General features: G+C 42.8%; 1 protein-coding gene across 1 annotated transcript in view; it reads right to left on the bottom strand.

Moving 5' to 3' along the window:
- Nucleotides 1–473: 473 nt before the first annotated feature.
- Nucleotides 474–21,092, bottom strand: part of LOC145412140 (phytanoyl-CoA dioxygenase, peroxisomal-like) — a 158,816-nt gene continuing 138,197 nt past the window's right edge. The window contains exons 8-9 of the mRNA XM_080282073.1: nt 1,353–1,490; nt 474–673 (exon numbers count right to left, since the gene is read on the bottom strand). Of these exons, the coding sequence (XP_080138199.1) occupies nt 620–673; nt 1,353–1,490 (192 nt within the window). The 3' untranslated portion in view covers nt 474–619. The remainder of the gene's footprint in view (nt 674–1,352; nt 1,491–21,092) is intronic.

The raw sequence follows: 21,092 nt of genomic DNA, 5'->3' as shown, positions 1-21,092 counted from the left end.
GGTGAGTTTATTCAGTTTGTGGAACACCTGTTGAAGTGAGGGCATATGCACACCTATTTCTAACCCCTCCAGTTTAAAAACATCTTCCAAAACTGAAAAAAAATATCTAGCAGTAGCATGAATAACATGAAAAATATAATCTGGCTGAAAGTGTTGAAGAAAATGAACTCATAAATGTGACAAGTTCAACAGTTAACACTTCCTTCACAACCTACACCAGACTTAAACATATTTTTCAACTTCTGACAAAAGCTGACTAAGAACTAAAAACACAGGCTAATATGACACTGAACAACAGCTGGTGCATTAAATTTTGGTACATAAAGTCACTATTAAGAGGTAAAACCTATATCCAAGAGATAGTATATCTTTTCCTATTCACCACGTGTAAATTCCAAATCAAAACTATTGCTACAGGTATTCATTTATCGACCAAACTATTTACTTGCAATAACATGGCACTTCAAGGTTAAGTAGCTAGTTTTCTCTGACATCTAAATAACTATATTCAGTATAATACAATATTTTCCTTCACCCTTGAAATATGAATGGTATTACACAAAATATATGAATACTTCATACAGTATTACTAATATGTAAGGAAACTGGTTATTCTAATTTAAAGAGTGATTTCCCTTCCACGCACCAAGCGGCTCCTAATCTTCCAGAGATCCTGAAAGAGAATGCAATACAGTATTAATGTTTTTTTTTTAATTTACTTTTTTTTTTTTTGTAAACCACACAGCCACTAATTTTAACCTTTGTACCCCAGATCCAAGATTTACAGTCATCCCCCAGATATGGGCTAATCTGAGAAATTCTGCTCATCTTCAACTAGTTTTCTCTGTTTATTGGAGGGAATGCTGTAACTAAGAACATAATTTTAAAAAATTAATTCTTTCATTTGCCAACAGCCACCAAGAACACTTCTATAACCTTTATCATCTTGGTGTAATGAGTGGCAACAGGTTGTGGTATAGTGACCTTGAGCCATTTTTGCTGCAAAATATAATGATATCAGAGACCAGAGGGTCTAAAACATTAAACAGAGACAGTGCAGGCTTTCCTTTGCTCAGTAGCCCAACAAACACTTAGTGGGATGATAGAAGAGCCATGGCGTATAACAAAGTTGAAAAAATGGGGGGGGAAGAAGAAAAGTGTGTACAACTGAGGACACTGCCTGAGGTGCATTGGTCTACATCTAAGGATGTTCTTCAGGATGCAAGGGTCAAAGGAAATTGGTTATATATAAATCTTGAAACAAAGTAATTTAGCTATTTATTGATGTATTACTTTTTTTTTTCAGTACTTAATTCCAATGCATCTTCTTTGCTTTTATAACCTGTGCTTACCTGGTAATCCACAGCTACACCCCTCTTCATAACCAGCTCCTCGACTTCAAGTGCAATGTTCTCTTGAGTGGTGCCTTTCACATCAATGTACTCACAGTCTGATGCAGCATAATGGCAGGAAATGGCCTTACGGAAGTGCTAAAGAGAAGGAAAAGTTTATTATTTGATTTGACTACTTAAATTAAGCATCATGAAACAAAAGAATGAAAATTAAAGATATTTCTGAAATTTCACATTGAATAAGAGTACTACATTTTGCTTATGTTGCCACTGTTGGTTGTGTATTAAACAAAGATGATGTATATTATGTGGCTACATCTGCAGTATTCTGTACTCTCATATGTTTTATGTGACAGCCAAGTCAGGGAATCAGCAGTATCTATCCTGATTACAATAGTACAGAAGTTGTTGTTGAGCAACTCCAGTCTGTCTGGCAGTGCAGGTCCATCAACCACAGGCAAGCAACAAGCAACCACCCCTGCATGGTCTTCCTGTGCAGTGAACAGATGTTCCCTTGTAGTGGATAGCACCTCACCACAGTGTGGTGCAGGGAAAAGCGTGACTGTTTGGTTCCTGGATGGACACTGCATTTGCATCTCTCTACCCCATAACAGGGGCACCACAGTAAGCTTCACATCATCCCATTATCTGGTTATATGGTTACCACCCAGCACTGTAAATGGTTTCCTGGGATACAGGAAACCATTAGGCCTGTCACTTAGTGCAGAGCCACCTGGAGTGAAAAGGAGAGAGAGAGAGAGAAGGGGGGGGAGGATGAGGAAGAATGGGAAGAATAGGAAGAAAGGAGGACAGATAAAGAAAATGAATTATAAAGGTTAAGAAGAAGGCAGCACTACATCGTAGTGATGATGGTTGCCACCACCTACCACTAGTACAGTATCCGCAGTAACTAGAAGCTACACTACCTTAAATCTACAACATGAAAGTGTTTCAAGCCACAGGGAAGCACATCTTAATGAGACTGGGGCCACAACAACACCTAAGGATGTACCATACCCCTGTCCACCTCACTCTTCGTCACCCCTTCAGTCTAAGTGGAGTACAGTTCCTGAACACAGTATCTGCACCCACAACCTTTCTCATGAAGAGGGGCTAAGAGGCCTTTGGCGCTGATCACTGAAAGTTGATAAGAGATATATCTAGTATTTATATTCAAATGCTACCTAACTCAGACTTTAACCTGCCCCGTCCCGATGACGTACATATGTGCCCGAACATTTTGTCCCTGTGACACCTGTTGATGTTTATAAATGCCCTGCAATTGCAAGGTCTGTCATTTGCACATTTTCAAATTTTGCGTGTGATTTCTGGTCCATATAAGCAGGACACCTTCCTCTACCCGAAGCCAGGCAGGGACAGTGCCTTACCCCACATGACTGCCCCCCCCTCATACGCCATTGTTTCAGGAACTCACCTGTTACCAGTGACCTGGACAGCAAAGACAAGTTGCGCCAGGGTACGAAATTCAAGGCGAGAGTGATACCCCAATCGATGACGATGTGGAGGACAAAGTTTACGTGGCGCCAGAGGAAGAAACGGTCAGAAGTGATGAGGAGGTAACGTCGCCAAGGAAGGTGCAGTATGTTGATGTGTTTGGTGAGTGAAACAACACATATCGCTTATATTACTGTGTGAAAACCAATATACTCTTGTACTACATATAAATTCGTACCAAATAAATGTCTACCTATTCTGAGTGGTTTGGAATAGTTACCCCTCACACATAAAATGTCTTCTCTGGAGCTGGGCTCAATAGAAGATGGTACCAGGTGAGGGGAAGGTCACCTGTACCAGGCATTTCTAAGCTCAGGTGAGCACCCTCTCTCTGAATTTTCGATGTTTCTCATAAAAAGCAGAGGTTTTAGCAAAAAAAAAAAAAAAAAAAAAAAAAAAAAAAATCAAAAAGCTGGGATGGGGGGGAGGAGTCATTGGTGAAAAATCTGCTGGGACACAGCGGGTTAATGTACTGTACAGTAATCCCTCCAAGACCCAACGTAATAAAGTCAAAGACATGTCCGGAACTTACTTGGGAAAATGCCTCCTGGACAGGTACTTACGGACCCTAACTCAGCCTAACTCTGAAAACCACCTACATAACTCCCTGCTGGACATGCATAGCACCTATTCAAGACCCTAAGCACACAAATAAGGGACAGAAAGCATGAAATAAATGACAGGGAACCAAAGAATGAGGATTCAGAGCTTACTATGGAAAATATTTAGCAGTATCCACGGTACTTACAACACATCCATGGCCATCACGAAGAATAACCCAACTCCTCTCAGACTCTGACAGTACGAAGGTACACCTGAAACACGTACAGTAATCCAGTATTGCATCGCACTTAATCCTTTGCACTCTGAATTCTAATTTCTTAACACTGCGCATTCTTTTCTTACTTGCGCTGCACTTGAAACTCACCAGTGTTGCACTCTCCACTTAAGCCTTTGCACTCTGAATTCTAATTTCTTAACACTGCACTTTCTTTTCTTACTTGTTCTGCACTTGAAACTCACCAGTGTACAATAACACTCTGCGCTTAATCCTCTGCACCCTGAATTCTAATTTCTTAAGACTACATTCTGTTTTTAACAATGCACAACACTGTAAATTCCTGTGTGGTCTAGTGGCAAGCTTTTGCTGTTTATTCACTGTCAGAGTCCAAGAATAGGTGTTGCAGGTGGCTGAGGGGAGTGTCGCTGGGACGTGGTGATGGACTACCCACTGCAGACAACTCCGAGGAAAGCCACACACTTACATCCAATGGCGACTCCACCGTGGATGATGTGATGGGCTGTGGCTTGGAGGTGGAAGGCCAGTCTTGGGGAGGCAGTGGTGTGGAGCCAGGGCTGGGCACAGCAGGGGTCACAGACCTGAAGAAACTGTCAATGGTTGATTGACGTAAGGAACAGTGATTCTGGCGAGCGAAGATGCGCTGCCTAAAAAGGAACAGCGATTCTGGCGAGCGATGATGCGCTGCCTAAAAGCAAGCACTTCCTCCACAAGTCCCAGGGGCACTATCTCCTGGTCGCAGTCTGGGTGTCCAAGGTAGTCCAGACTGAACTCGACATGTTCCCGGAGTGCATTCAGCTTGGGGATGGCTGGAGTCGTGGCACGCTAAGAGGAGTCCTCATCGTCCTTGCTGTCCTCGTCGGAATCTTCAAGCTGGGTACTTGTACCTGCAACTGAAGATGCAGTCTATATATCAGACATGATCTGATACCCAGGATCGCCCTCATCGTCATCCAACCACTCACACACTTCGTCCACATCCACCTCATCATCAGCCCCACAAAGACGTGCATGGAAGTCATCCACGTCAAGACCTAAAAAGTCATGCACCACATGAGCTCTGAGAAGCTGACAAAACTGACCACTTTCCAGAGTCTTGACAGAGACTTCCCTCCATGCACTGGCCCAGTTGTAGATGGCTGACTTGAGGTTGTAGCAGCGAAGGTTTTCAACAGTCCACTGGCCTTGCATGTCCCGTCCCTCCCTGAGCTCGTCCTCGTCCTTGAGAACAACCATCACCTCGTCCAGGAACTTCCAACGGTACAGCCTCTTTGTTGCCACAATTTACTCCTTGGTCCACTGGTTGGAGGATCGCAGTCACATTAGTTGGCAAAAACAAGCACCTAATGCGGCCATTCTCAGCCACTAACTCCCTGTTGAACGAATGCACAGGTGCATTGTCCAAGAGAAGGAGAGCCTTTACCTGGTTGCGTGGGATTTCCAGTGTCTTTGTCTGATAATGGATGACCTCCTTGACGAAGTGCTGGTGACCATCAGTCTTTGAAGATCTTGGATGTGAACCAAGCCTTCACAGAATGGTACCACACAACAGGAAGGATACCCATCACCCCACAAAGGCACCAAGACTGCTTTGCACAGCCAACAATAACGGGCTTGAGCCGGTGCATGCTGTTAGCACTGGCGCAACACAAAGCAGATATCCATTGCTTGGAGAGCTTGTGGCCAGGTACACGCTTCTCCGTCTCCTCTGCTAGGGTGTTACGTTGGCAGCAAAGCGGTAGAATAGACCAGTTCTGTCAGCGTTTAGACTTGAACAAGAGTGAGGCCCTCCCTGTCTATCAAGCCCTTCACCACCTGCTGAAACTCTCCTACTCCATCCTCGTTGGTGTCCAAAGCTTCGCCGTAGGCCTTATGGTTGGTAAGTCCATGGCATAACTTGAGAGCAAAGAGCCAACCCTCAGATGCCTTGAAGTCTGGGGTGTCGTGTAACCTTGTGAACTTCTCAGCACCTGCCTTCAATTCTGTACACGCACCAGCACACCAGCAGCTCATTGTTGACGGTACCAAATCAGTGTGGAGTGGTCAATTTCTGCAAACCTGGGAGGGTACATAATCTTACATGTTGCATTTGGTCTTTGATGCAAAGTCAGCTATGTACTGGGTGAGTCTGTCCTTGGATTTCTTGATATCAAACAAGGTAGTGCGGGCCAGGATGAATTCTTGGAGGATGCGGGATGTCAACCATCCCTCGTCCACCTTGTCCAACATCTCCTTCTTCTTCTCCAGAATCAGAACCACTCGTTTTGTCTTCTTCTTCTTCTCCAGAATCAGAACCACTCGTTTTGTCTTCTAGAGCGACAGGGCCATTGTCTCACACACAAGTAAGAGGCAGCAGAGTAACACCAGGGCCTGGAGCAGGTAGAACACCACCACAAAAGCGAGCATGTGGGCAGCCATGATGAAAAGCGTACACTCACGACGATGGGTAGGTGGGATATGGGGAGGAGGCAGTGTCGCCCTGCTGGACGTTGGCAGAATCTTGCAGCAAAACACAGCTGTTTGGCGCCGCGTGACAAGTTCAAAATACTGTATGGTTGAAATCCCCCCCCCCCCTAAAGGCCTGGGCCAAAATGTCTGGGACTTGGGGTGTCCATGACTTGCGTGTCCGGGTCTTAGAGGGATTACTGTAGTAATTATGGCGCTCCAATCAGACTGAGCCTGTTCAGGTTTATATCCGAGAGATTGTTGGGGTTTATTGCTCACGTAATGCCACTCAGGGATGGTTGAGGCTGGTTATGCTAATCTTACCCCTTTGAAATTCCGATGACGCTTTTGGGCGTCATTTCAAATCCAACATCAGAGATTCTGATGACAAATTTATTCGTCATTTTAAGATATTTTTGTAAAATATTCATCATAAATCACGTTTATGCATCATAACTGAGACTCAGGCATGACATCGCTGAATGATTGCTCTGTGTGTGTGTGTCGGCTTGTAGTAATTCCTCAACTATTCGCTAATATATCAGCTTATTGGAACCCCACAGCTGATCACCAATTTATATATCTGCTTAGACGTGTCTGCACTGTTCCAAGCAAAGTTATCAAGATATAATGTTCCGCTTGGTCAGAGTCACTTCCAGCTGACACTCTCCACCAAATGTCTTTTTCACACACTGGAGATGGTAGGAAATCGGTGTAGATCCAGTTGAAGGAATGGTAGAGGTAGTGTGTGTAGGTGAACTGAAAACTAAGCAGATTTATCTCTCTTTATTGGCTACAGAAATATACAACTGCAACACAGAGAGAGCCCAAAGTATATACTGTAAGTCCCTCTCATTTGAATGATAAGTGCATTCTCTCTAGCTGGCTGGCCTCCCCTCTGGGAGTGGCACTGAGGTCAGCTAAATCAGAGGTGCCAAACCCCACAGACAACTGGGATTTATACATGAACAGAAGCATAATAACTTTACCACGCACATTATACACCTCAATAATGTCGTACTGATTACAAGAAAGTATACCAACAGGGTAAATATTTCCCCCAAGACTTTAAACATATATACAATTCATATTTCTCTATCGCCTTCCCTTTACCCTCGTTGTTTATGATTGAATATGCTGGGCTTTGCAAGTCTGATCACCCATCCATCCCCATGCCACACTTATAGTAAGATGGTGTTTGGCTGATTATCATCACACTATATTACACACGCGTTAATTATGTTTAAACACCTTTGTTTGTAATGTGTAAAAATAGTGTGAGACTACAACTCATCGTGGAAACGATATTCGGCACCAGAACACGTGGCAGGTAATGCGCAGCTGGTATGACTCATGCTTTGTTACTTTATTACTTTATTCTAGGCAAGTATTTTTCTACAGCAAGGTACAGTATAAAATTTTTGGTTTTTGCCCAAATTCAGCTTGTCATTTCAAAATTTTATTTTCTTTGTTTTCCTTCTTTGAACATACTATGGTAAAGTACAACTATTCAGCTTTTATATGACACCAAAGCCAGCATTCTATCATTAAAAATGTATTTACACTGACCGATCAAAGAAAAAGAACATGAAGTGCATATGCTGCCAAGAATCATAAAAAACTGTGCATCTTATTCCTTTGGTTTTACCATGCAATAAAATGCAAAAATAACCATAATCATTATATCATTGTTAATGTAATTTATTGTAGTTTTGCATGGTTTACACCAGATATATATATCTTTATAACTTCTTTTTTTTCCATCATCATCATCCGGACCTCCTTTCCCACCCTAGGGCAGGATGAGGAGTAGCAATGTCCAGACAGCCCAAATTTGCCCAATCCAATACACCACGCTTCCATTCACTCATCATTCAAGCCTCCGGAATCCTGGCTCTATCGGATACGCCAAAAACATTCACCACATTCTGTAGCTTCACATAAACGTATCCGCTTGAGTCAATCCAGACATTGCCATGTTAAAAAGGGTGCCAAATCCCTGATCATGCACTTCTCCTCACAATATTCACCCAGCCAGCTCGATCTCTTGTCAGTCCCCTAGCCTCACCGACTTCCAAACTTCTCTTCCTCAAACACTCATCCACCATATCTCTCCACCTTCTCTATGGCCTACCTCACCTCCTCCTTCCTTCAAATTTGCTCAGATATACCTTTTTCACCACTCTGTTGTTATCCATTCTCTCCACAAGACCATACCATCTCAGTACACTCTCTTCGATTCTGGTGTCCACCAACTTTCTCACGCCACATCTTTCACGAATCACATTATTTCGTATCCTATTCACCCTCCGTACTCCACATACATTCCTCAGTAGTCCCATCTCCACTGCTCTTACTCTTGACTTTTCATTTTCATGCCACACCATAGTCTCACATCCACATGTTAAAGCTGACACTGACACTCCATTATGTAAGCCTCACGCAGCTGTAACACTCAAGCCTCTGTTTCTTATCAAGGCTTTCATTGCATCAGCTACTTTTCTTCCTTGTGTCACACTACTTTCCACTTCTTTTGCACATTTTCCTCTCTTTTCTATCACTGTACCCAGGTATTTGAACTCTCTCCCCAATTTCAGTCTCTCTCCATTCACTGTAACATCACACTGGGAGTCACCTTCTCTCTCAATAACCATTGCTTTACTCTTTTCTACATTTACTCTCAAGGCATGATGCTCACAGACATCAGCAAAACTCTGCACTAGCACTTTTTTTTTTTTTCCCCAATATTTATTTATGGCAAGGTATAAAATTATTGGTTTTTCCCTAATTTCAACTCATCATGCTGACTTTATATTACCTTTCTTTTCCCTTTTTATATAAACTATGATAAAGTACAACTGTTCAGCTTCAAAATACCACCACAACTAGCATTCTATGAAAAAAAGTGTATTTACACTGACCAACAACAAAAATTATTGTGAAGAGAATGTGCCTGAGAACCATAAAGAAAGTTTTTACATTTTTCTTTTCATTTTACTGCACAATAAAAAGCACAAATTATCACAATCTATACTGTACAAAGGTTAATTTTTTTTCTGGCCACAGAACTAGTTAAATGGGTCAACAAATTTCACCCCTCACTGGATGCATGTCAGCTAATCTGGAATTTATGTCTGTTGCTTTACTAATGGCATAATTACCAGCAGATGCCATTGGCAATATATCAGTTATGCCCCAATCCATCTTGAGCTTTATGTCATCAGCTAGTCATAACATCTTCTATAATCTCTTGCTTGGCACCATCCTTGCTGTTCTTGAGGAAGAGACTGTTGCCACTGACCTGTACAAGTATTGGGGTTCCCTATTCCTCTACCCAGATTTTCCCTGCTTCTTTAACAATTTCCACTATTCCATCATCAAGAAAGGTTCTGACCTTCCTGTTATCCCTGTGTTTCTTTCCAAATTGAAACTCATGTCTTTGGACCAGAGAATCACCAATCAGGAATGTTTGGGTTTCCTTGGCATCCACCAGACAGAATCTGCTCATGTTTAACTTGTTACCTTTCTTAGCCTGCACTGCCTGTTAATTATGAGGCTTTCTGCTTTTTTCATTTTGTACTCTATCATTCAGATGCTCTTCTGTCTCTAATGGTGTCTGGGTAGGGGTGGATTTATTCACTTATGATGCAAGGGCACTGACACTGTTTGTGATGCTCAATCCATATTTAGGTTTCTTGAGGTGGGTGTTTTCCCTTCGTCTGCCTACTGTTTCCCAGCCAGAATTGTCTTCAACTGGAACCTGTATATTTCTTTCGCAGGTTCTATTGTCGCGGCGCACGACTCTGAGGTTGTTATTATTGTGCTCTGGCAACATATCATTCAAAATTGAGTCTGATTTCATGTATAATATGAGATGCGTGTGATTTGTGTATAATAAGTTCGAGTATTATAATATTCTATCTATCTATCTATCTATCTATCTATTGCCAGACACCTCAATCCCGTTCTGGGTGGCCACAAACAAATCGCCTCATCGTCGCCCTGTCCCCCATCATTTCAATGTCCTGCTCCCAACTCACACCCCCCTCTCTCATATACAGTACCTCTCCACCCCATCCCTCCATCTCATCCTCAGCCTCCCCCTCCCTCTCCCCCCCCTCCATCTCACTCACATACACTCTCTTTGTCAGTCTTTCACCCTCCATCCTCTCCACATGGCCAAACCATCTCAGTGTATTCCTCCTAAAGCTTCCTATCACATCCACATCCACACCACAATGCTCCTTTATATCCTCATTTGTCAGCCTGTCTCTCCATGCGACTCCACAGGCTCCTCTTAAATAACTCATTTCCACTGCTCTCACTCTTGACTTGTGCCCTTCCAACAACGTCCAAGCTTCACTTCCATATGTTAGAGTTGGTATCACAATACTGTCATGTAGTAACTTTTTCACTTCCATGCTCACTTCCCTGTTTCTTATTACTGCTTTCAAGGAACCAGCAACCTTTCTTCCCTGCTGTACCCTTTCAAGCACTTCACCCTCCAAACCTCCATCCTTACTCATCACACTACCCAAGTACTTAAACATACTCACATTTTCCAATTCCTCACCATCCAACCTCGCTGTACATTTACTGACTTCACCTCTCTCAAAGACCATCACTTTACTCTTCCCTACAATCACCTTTAGATTCCGTTTCTTACATACTCTCCCAAACTCATCCACCAAGCCTTGCAGCTCCCCTTCGTCTTCACTCAACAACACAGTATCATCTGCAAACAACAGTACAGGGAGTTTCCAAACACTGCCCACTCTCACCAGGGCCACTCCAACATCCACTAGCCTACCTTGTACCTCTTTTATTACCCCATCCATGTACAGATTGAACAACCATGGAGACATGACACATCCCTGTTTCAACCCAACCTTCAGAGAGAAAAATTCACTCAGTTCACCATCCACACGCACTGCAGCCTTAGCACCATCATACATACACTTCACAGCATTCAACAACTTCCCATCTACTCCATATATTCTTAATACTTTCCACAATCCTTGTCTATCCACCCTGTCATATGCTTTCTCCAAATCCATGAAAGCCGCATACAACTTCTTTCCCTTCTCTAGAAACTTTTCCACTAAAGATCTACGAATGAATATCTGATCTACACAACCTCTTCCCTTCCTAAAGCCTCCCTGTTCTTCTCCAACTAATTCCTCTGTTAATTCCCTAACTCTGTCAATAAGTATCCTACCATACACTTTTCCTATTATACTAAGAAGATAAATGCCCCTATGATTACCACACACTTCTTTTTCCCCTTTTCCTTTGTACAAGGGAGTAATTATACCTGACTTCCAATCCTCTGGAACTCTACCTTCCTCCCAGGACAATCTGCACAACTTCCACATCCATTCTACTACTATCTCTCCCCCATGCTTCAACATTTCACCACACACTCCATCAATTCCTGGGGCTTTCCCCGATTTAACTTTCTTCATTGCTTCCACAACTTCTATCCTACTGATTTCTTCCTGTCTTCTCACCTCCCTCCTTCTCGCAGCCATTCCCCAGCCACTTATACTCGCATCACTTCCATCCTCTATGTTCTACAATTCCTTAAAGTATTCTCTCCATCTGCTCACTTTTTCTCCCTTCTCCACTAGTAATCTACCATTTTTATCTCTCACTCCTCTGCTAACTTCATTTCCACCCTGTCTTACTCTCTTCACCTCTTTTCAGAACATTTTCTTACAGTCTCTCCACTTTACACTCAAATTCCTTCCAAATTCCTCATCCACTCTCTTCTTACTCTCTCTTACTAATCTTTTCACCTCTCTCTTTCTTTCTACATATAACTCTCTCTTCCACCTCTCAACTTCTTCCACGCCCCTATTTCTCATCCATTCATTGTATGCTTTCTTCTTTTGTGCCACAGCCTGTCTCAACTATTCATTCCACCACACTGTTCCTTGCACCCCCCTCCATCTTCTCTTCATCCCACACACCACATCACATCACATGCTGCACATATTTCTTCTGTGAATATCCTGCACACATCTTCCATATCCCCCATCTCCTCCAATTCATATATGCCCAATCGTTCCTCCACATCTCTCTTATATTCTGCCTTTTTCTCATCCTCTTTTAACATTTCCATTCTCCTTGCAAATACTCCTTCTTCCCGTCCTTCCCTTCTTCTATTTCTCCATCTTCTTTGGATCTTGATTCTGGCCACCACCAAGTAGTGGTCAGAAAGTCCACTCCCCCAACCCCTATAAGCCCTATAATATATTCGTGCATAATAATATGATTGGTGTATAATATGATATGAAATCGGATGCACTTCTGAATGGTAGGTTGCCAATCTGACCTTTCTCAGGGTCTGGTTTTCAGTCTTCAGATTCCTGATCTCATCCCTTAAACTGCCAATCTCTTTCTGATCTTCAGCAGCTTCCCTTCTTAGGCTCTTAATTTCTTTATCCAAGTTTTTTTAGCAACTCATTTATATTTCTTGCCTATTTTCTAAGCTTTTCCTCATGCAGGCAAATTTTGCAATGAGAGTAAATGAAAGGATTATAGAAGTGAAAATACTGTTTGGTAAACTCATGGTTTCAGTTATATCAGTGTATGGTTCATAGGTTGGCTTGGATGGTAAAGAAAAAGACAGATTATAGGATGACTTGACACATGTGGTCGATGGTGTGTGGGATGATGAGAGTGTAGTTTCAGATGAAGATTTAAATGGTCGTGTGAGTGAAGCAACTCAAGAATATGAAGGGGTGCATGAGGGATGTGCACATGGTATGGGGAATGCAGAAAGGAAATGAAACTCAAACATGGGGAGACAATGGACAAGATTGTGTGCAACAAGCACATTAGGAAAAGAGAGTAGGCTGATTACATACTATTCTGGGGGTAACAGTAGCCAGATTGACTATTTCCTGGTCAGTAGGGTTGGTAAGAGGTTGGTGAAGGATGTTAAAAGTTGTATGGAGCAAATAGTGTGTGCAGCAACACAAACTGCTGATACGTGACATGGTGCTGAAGGAGCATGTGACGAAGAAGAGGACCTATGCACCCAGGAGGAAAATACTGTATGGGAGTTGATAAACCAAGTATTAAGAGTGGTGGATGAAGAGGGAGCTAGTGACAGAAAAGTTGCTAAGCAATACAGAGCTCTCAAGAACAATCTCTTGAGTTACTGATTCAGTGTATGGATGGACAAGGGGCCCTCCACAACATAAGGTAACATGGCAGTGGGATGGGGATGTGAAGTTCAAGTTAAGGAGAAAAGAAGGGTTTTCCATGAATGGAAAAGGGGTTGTAAACGAGACATATACTTGGCTGCCAAGCATAGGGCCAGAAAGGAGATATACAGGGCAAAACCTGAGTCTTGGAGATTTTTACTGGATGACCCAAACAGTGCTGAAATAACGAATGTGGTATTTAAGGTGGCAAATCAGATGATTTTGAAACACATGGATATCATAGGTGAGCTGTGTGTGGAGATGAAGGAAAGGTAGTGGTGGACAGTGAGGATATCAGATGCCTGGACAGAGCACTGTAACTGGCTGCTGAATGAGGAGTTTGACTAGAAGAGAGAAGGTTTGGTGTCAGCAAATCCAGTACAGTATTAGGCCTTTTGCCTTTGATGCTGCTAATGTGAGCAAAGAAACAGGCAGAATGCAGTTGGGGAAGGTGGCAGGTGCATCTGGACTGACTTTAGAAATGCTGAAGGCCTTGGGAGATACAAGAGTGGGTTTAGTTACTGATTTGATGCATTTGATTACAAATGAGTATGTTGTCCCAAATGACTGGCTGAAGAGTTTGATTGTGAATGTGTCAAGGGGGAAGGGTAATGCCCTGGAAAGAGGAAATTATAAAGACATAAAACTTTTGGACCATACAATGCAGGTAATGGAGAGAACCTTAGAAGGTATGATACACAAAAGAGTGAATACTGATGAAATGCAGTTTGGGTTTATCCCATGCAATGGGACGATTGACACCATATTCACTGACAGCTTCAGGAAAAACAGATAGGAATGAAAAATGGACCTGTACTTTGTTTTTGCTGATTTGATGAAAGCCTTTGACAGTCCTAAAGGGACAGTCCCAAGGGAGGTGTTGAAGTGGGCAATGAGAATGCTTGAGATGGAGGAGTGGCTGGTTTGAGTGAGTATGGCTCTGTATGTGGGTGCTCTAAACCTCACCTTTTTCTAACGGAGACTCAGCTGTCTGAGGCAACTGACAGCAAACCCTTTTCTGTATCCTCCTACTTTCTCTATACTCATTTCAAAGCCAAAGGTGGCTGTTGTGTATATATACGCAACGACTTATCTTGCTCTCGTGTTCCTGAACTTGATTCTTCTGAATTCTCCACACTCTGGCTCCGGCTTTCCTGTCATTCTCTGACTAAATATATCTGTGCTGTTTACTTATCCCCTAATTCTACAGACTATCAAAAATTCTTCGACTATCTTACTTCTACGATGGAACACATTCTATCCATTTCTCCTTTCTCTGAAATCTCCATTCTTGGAGATTTCAATGTTCACCACCACCTTTGGCTCTCCTCTCCTTCCACGGATCCACCTGGTGAAAGAGCCTACATCCTTTCTATCCTTAATGACCTAGAGCAGCTTGTACAGCACCCTACCCGTATCCCTGACCGCCTTGGAGAGAGCTCCAACATACTTGACCTCTTCCTCACAACTAATCCTTCTGGTTACTCTGTTAATCTTTTCTCTCCGTTGGGCTCCTCCGATCACAACCTTATTACCTTAACCTGTCCTATCACTCCGGTACGGCCTGTGGACCCTCCAGTGAAACGTCGTCTGTGGCATTTTGGAGCCGCGGACTGGGAGGCCCTCAGGCAGTACTTCTTTGATTTTCCCTGGAATGATTATTGCTTCCGTGGCCGTGAGCCATCTGAGTGTGCCTTGCGCATTAAGGAGGTTATTCTCTCGGGCATGGAAGCATACATTCCTTTCTCATATCCTTTGACTAATGCAAGAAAGCCTTGGTTTAATCACGCTTGTTCTAATGCTGTCCGCAACAAGGAAAGGGCCTACAAAAGGTACCGGAGCCAACCCACCCCTGAATCACATCATCTTTACGTTTCTGCCCGGAATCGTGCTAAGTCTGTTCTTCGCTCTACTAAAAATAATTTCATCCATACTAAATGCTCTCAACTTTCCGACTCGAATTCTTCCCGCTCCTTCTGGCATCTTGCCAAAAATCTTTCTAACAACTTTACCTCATCATCCTTCCCTCCTCTTTTCTACTCTGATGGTTCTGTAGCTATTTCTTCTACTGATAAAGCAGATCTCTTCGCACAGACTTTCTCCTCCAATTCTACCATAGACGATTCCGGTGCTGTTCCTCCATCACTTCCCCCCTCTGACTTCCTCATGGCTGACATTAAAATTTCTTCAGTTGATGTATTTTCTGCCATCACTGGCCTCAGTACTAACAAGGCATATGGGCCTGATGGGGTCCCTCCTGTTGTTCTCAAGAACTGTGCATCTGTGCTTACACCCTGCCTAGGCAAACTCTTTCGCCTCTGTCTGTCAACTTGTACCTTTCCTTCTTGCTGGAAGTTTGCTCTCATTCAGCCAGTCCCAAAGAAGGGTGACCACTCCCAACCCTCCAACTATCGTCCAATTGCTTCAACGTCCTGTATTTCAAAAGTTTTCGAGTCAATTCTTAATAGAAAAATTTTAAGGCATCTTTCCTATCACAACCTTCTTTCCGATCGTCAGTATGGGTTCCGTCAGGGACGCTCCACAGGCGATCTTCTCACCTACCTTTCAGACTCCTGGTCATCCTCCTTTCGGGACTTTGGCGAAAGCTTTGCCATTGCACTTGACATCTCAAAGGCTTTCGATCGAGTCTGGCATAAATCTTTAATTTCCAAACTGCCCTCTTACGGTTTCTATCCTTCTATCTGTGCCTTCATCGCTAGCTTCCTTTCTGGTCGTTCTATAGCCGCTGTTGTAGACGGCCATCGTTCTTCTCCTAGATCTATCAACAGTGGTGTTCCTCAGGGCTCTGTCCTATCACCAACTCTCTTCCTTTTATTCATCAATGATCTTCTAGGCTGTACATCTAACCCTATCCACTCATACGCTGACGACTCCACCCTTCACCTTTCCATTCGGTTCCCGCAACGCCCATCTCAACAGTTACTTCAACAAGCAAAGGATGAGGCTGTGGCACACCTAATGTCTGATTTGGCTCGTATCTCTGACTGGGGTAAAAATAATATGGTTGTCTTTAATGCATCTAAGACTCAGTTCTTACACCTATCAACCCGACAAAATCTTCCACAGGTATACCCACTAATGTTTAATAATATTCAGCTTAATCCTGCATCATCCTTGAACATGCTTGGGGTTTCATTTACTCGGGACTTATCTTGGAAAGATCATATTACATCTCTTGTAAAATCTGCTTCCAAGAGATTGGGTGTGCTAAGCCGATTCCGCTCTTTCTTTACCCCTGCACAATTGTTGACTCTATACAGGGGTTTTATCCGCCCCTGTGTGGAGTACAACTCTCATGTGTGGGGAGGCTCCCCACATACTGCTCTTCTCAATAGGGTGGAGTCAAAGGCTTTTCGTCTTATTAACTCTCCTCCTCTTACTGACTCCCTTCAACCTCTGTCTCTTTGCCGCACTGTTGCATCTTTATCTCTTTTCTATCGCTACTTTAATGATCACTGCTCCTCTGAACTGTCTGCTTGCATTCCTCCACCTCTACGACGGGCGCGTAGCACCCGTCTGGCAGCAAACTCTCATCCTTTTTCTGTCCAACTCTCTAATGCAAGAGTTAACCGTTACTCCCAGTCTTTCATTTATGCAACAGGTCAGCTCTGGAACTGTCTCCCTCTGTCTGTATTTCCTGCTGCCTATGATCTCCAGTCTTTCAAACGCAGTGTGTCCAGGCATCTCAAAATGATTGGATCTTGAATTTGGCTCTATATTGTATTTTGTTTTTCTCTTGGAGGGAACTGTTACTGCGGGCTCATGGCCTTTGGTTCCTTCTTCCTAGCATTAAAAAAAAAAAAAAAAAAAAAAAAAAAAAAAAAAAATAGAAATCTGAGTGATGAGGTTTCTGTGAATGTCTGCATGCATCAAGAGTCAGTCTAGAACCCCTTATTGTTTGTCATGATGCATGAAGCTCTAATGTGACTTTAAAAATGAGACCCCCATGATAGATGTATGCTGATGACCTGCTGCTGATTGAGGAGAATGAAAAGGAGGCAGAGGAAAGATTTTGGAACAGGGGAGAGAGAGTTGGGCACAAAGGTTTGACAGTGTATTCTGATAAAACAAAAGTGATGAGACCTTGGGCTGGTGGCAATACTGTAAAAGCATATGGAGTGTGGCCATGTGCAGTTTGCCACAAGGGTGTGCCAAGTAACTCCATCTTGTGCGGTGTTTGTGATACGTGGATTCATAAGAAATGTAGCAGTATTAGAGGTTGGCTGCAAAATAATGCTGATTTTGTGTGTGCTGTGTGAGGGGAGAGCAACTGTCAGGTGTGAAAGGATTGATCTTGCTGGAGAGTCTCGAGTGTGTGGAAGAATACTGTTACTTGGGGGACATGTTCTATGTTGGAGGTGGGGCTAGGATAAGGAGTGGCTGGATGAAATTCAGGGGCTCTCCCTCTGTGCTAAGAGATCTTTGTACGCTGCATGTGTTAGGAGTGTAGTGCTATATGGTAGTGAGGCCTGGGCAAGTGGATATTCCTAGGCTCAAATATGCAGAAATGAAAAATGATTAGATGGATGTGTAGTGCATCCTTGAATGCAAGGAGGCCTGGAAGGGCTAGGATTACAAATGAAAAGTTGAGAGGAAGGATAAGACTTCAACGTATTGATGGTGTGATGAGGAGGGGTAGATTTAGATGGTTTGGCCAAGGCAAGCAATAGAAGATGACAATTAAGTGTGGAGGGTGAGATGTGTGAATGTCAGGGGTAGGGTTGGGAGAAGCAGACCAAAAAAGACCTGGGATGAGGGCATAGAGTGTGACCTCAAGGATAAGGGACCGAACTGGGAGACTGCCAGAGACAGAGCATGGTGGAGAGCTCCCATTAGGCTATCAAGGCTGAAGCATGTAAGAATGTTGGAGCTTTTATAAATGATATGATGTACAGGAAGTAGCCTTTAGTTTCTGGACACCAGTCATTTTGCTATTTCTTTATTAGTTCGAACCTTTCAGGTTTGCTATTTAAAAAAAAAAAAAAAAAAAAAAAAAAAAAAATCAATAACTAATGCATCCAATGACATGAAAGGTGTGGTGAATGTTTCCCACGCCATCTGCAGCTGTGTGCTTATGGTCTGCATTCAGTTGAGTACCCTGTCCTTGATGGCTTGTCACACTGACCAAAGATCTCCCCAGGACTGGATGATCCTAAATGTGCCACAGTTCCCAAGTGGACACCACAGGTTATATATTGATTTCCCACCAAGACTGATGGCAAGAGCAGAGTCCCTCCTAAGTTTTCAAACCACCATCAATGGCCAGACTCTTGGAATCAAGTGGTCCAGGAATATTACACTTGGTCAAGAAGCCCAAGAAATTTTAGTTGGCCTGGCCTCTAACATGGCAGTAAAGCTCTGCCACTTAAGAGCAGTCCTGCCAGAATGTGCCAAACAACAGTAAGGGGCTGGTTGGGCATTACAAGCCTGGAGTGAGCTACACAGGACACAACAGCCACACTCCATTTACTGGTTCACGATATGCATGAAACTCCTCCAATCCCAGTCTTTCACAACCTTTAAGTGTAAAATGGCATTCTTTACAGAGGGGTCCAAAATGTCTCTTCCCACATATGTGGTTATGGAAGGGTCCTTAATAATACATTTTGTCTTTTTTCCATCTTCTTCTATCTTTCTTTCCTTCATTCTTTCCTCGTCCTTCTGCCTACGGGTGACTTTACACTCCCTCTTCAGTCTTGCATTCCTTCATTCTTTCCTCTTCCTTCTGCCTGTGGGTGACTCTACACTGAGTGACAAGCCAAATGGTTTCCTGTACACCAGGAAACCATTTACTATGCTGGGTGGTAACCATATAACCAAATTTTGGCGCCTGGTGGTTTAGTGGGTAATTACTGTGCTCCAATCGGATTGAGGTTGGGGTTTATTGCTCACGTCGTGCCACTCAGGGATGAGTGAGGTTGGTCACTCTCATCTTAAATGTCAGGACCAACTGCCTAGCCCCGGGCTCCTATGCTCCTCATGGGGCAACGTAGGACTGGATGATGGATGGATGTCTTTTTTTTTTTTTTTTTAATAAATAGAAAAGGGCATGAGATCTTATTCCTATCTCTAAAGTTAAGTGAGTGTAGAAAGGCTTGGATTTGTAGGAATGCTACTAGAGAGAAAGAGAGAGAGAGAGAGACAGCAGCACTACTGTAATTCTTATTTCTTCTGTCATATGCACAAGGCTCATATATGTCTGCATGGCCATATGTAAACACTGTCTTAATTGCTGATAAGTGGCTGGCTGGGGTGGTGGGCATAACTTGTATTGTTTTCCCTGTTTCTTTAATTTTCTCTCTATTACTTTTTTTTTTATAAACTTTGGATGACCCAAAAATGAATATGAGAGAGGAATTGATGTAACAGGAGAGAAAAAGAGAAAATGGGAAATGCGGGGGAAAAATTGAGAAGGGAGGAAAGAGAATGTCGTGGTCTGTCACTGTGAGCTTTTATAATGAAAAGATATATCCCTATATACAGCAAACTTGCCCTTAACGCGAGGGTTTTGTTCCAACCGTGACGCGTTCGGCGTGAAACTGCGTATGTTTTAACTGCTCCTTATTTTGCTCCCTAGACCCCCTGAATGTGATGTTTTGCTGTTATCTGCCATTGGTAATCAATATGAAGCACTTTCAGGAGTTAGAAGGGTTATGTAAAGTTATAACTTACAAATACAGTACTGCACAGCAAAACTTCAACACACAAATAAGTAAACACAAGGCAACATTCCGATGCCGATTGGTTTCGGGACAATTCATCGTCAAGTCAGTTCGCCATCACAACAATGACGAGACAGTTCGCCGTCATTAATGAAGACTTCTGTGGGTGATGCTATAGTATAATTCAAAGGCGAAATAAGTATATTTATAGAATGACGGGGAATCATTCAGGGTGAGAATTGTCCTGACGAGGAATCATCCATGTTTTGACGGGGAATTGTCTGACGGCGAATTGACTTGATGGAGAATTGTCTCGGAACCCGCTGATCATAGGTAATCATATAAATCAGATTAACTGGTTACAGGGCTTTATTTAACGCTTTAACTTTATTTAAGTGCTTTAACTTACATACCGGAACAGTAAATATTTAACTTGCAAATACAGTATCGTGGAAAATCAGTGCAGCAAATCTTTAACGAACAAATAAAAAAGGCAATATTCCGATGCCTATCAGATAAACTGGTTATAAAACTTTATTTCATGCTTTAACGTTATTTAATAGTACTTTAACGTACATAAACTTACCAGAACAGTAATGTAAATATTTAACTTACAAACTCAGTACTGTGGAAAAGCAGAACACCATCACATGATCAAAACAAACTGTACGTGGTGCAGCGCTGATGTTTGAGGATTTGGCCTTTCAAAGGCCGCCTCCCTTGCGTAAATTTATAGTTTTCGTAATGGTTCTTTAATCTTACATTGTCTTATACGTATCCCAGCACTAACCGCGTATAATTGAGAGCGCGTTCGGCGAGAACATGTTCGGGGCGAGTTTACTGTACGAAGAACCGGTTTGCATGGTAGCCCTGGTTACTGGATGAACACATACCACATAAGCATGGAGGGCCTACTGAATGTGTATTTCAGACGTAACTAACCTTTGTTCATTTTAAAAACTGTTATACATAGCATTATATGCTGGTGGTGGCCAAACACCAAACCACCTTTTCACTATACATTATATTATGCTCTGTCATACGAGCATTCACTTGACAAGCACATTTCCATGCACACAACTAC

This window comes from Coenobita brevimanus, chromosome 92, assembly GCF_032717465.1.
Source record: "Coenobita brevimanus isolate Jiangsu-jjx chromosome 92, ASM3271746v2, whole genome shotgun sequence".
Taxonomy (NCBI): Eukaryota; Metazoa; Arthropoda; class Malacostraca; order Decapoda; family Coenobitidae; genus Coenobita; species Coenobita brevimanus.
The sequence above is the reverse complement of the archived record's forward strand: the minus strand, read 5'-3'. Positions and strand labels throughout refer to the sequence as shown.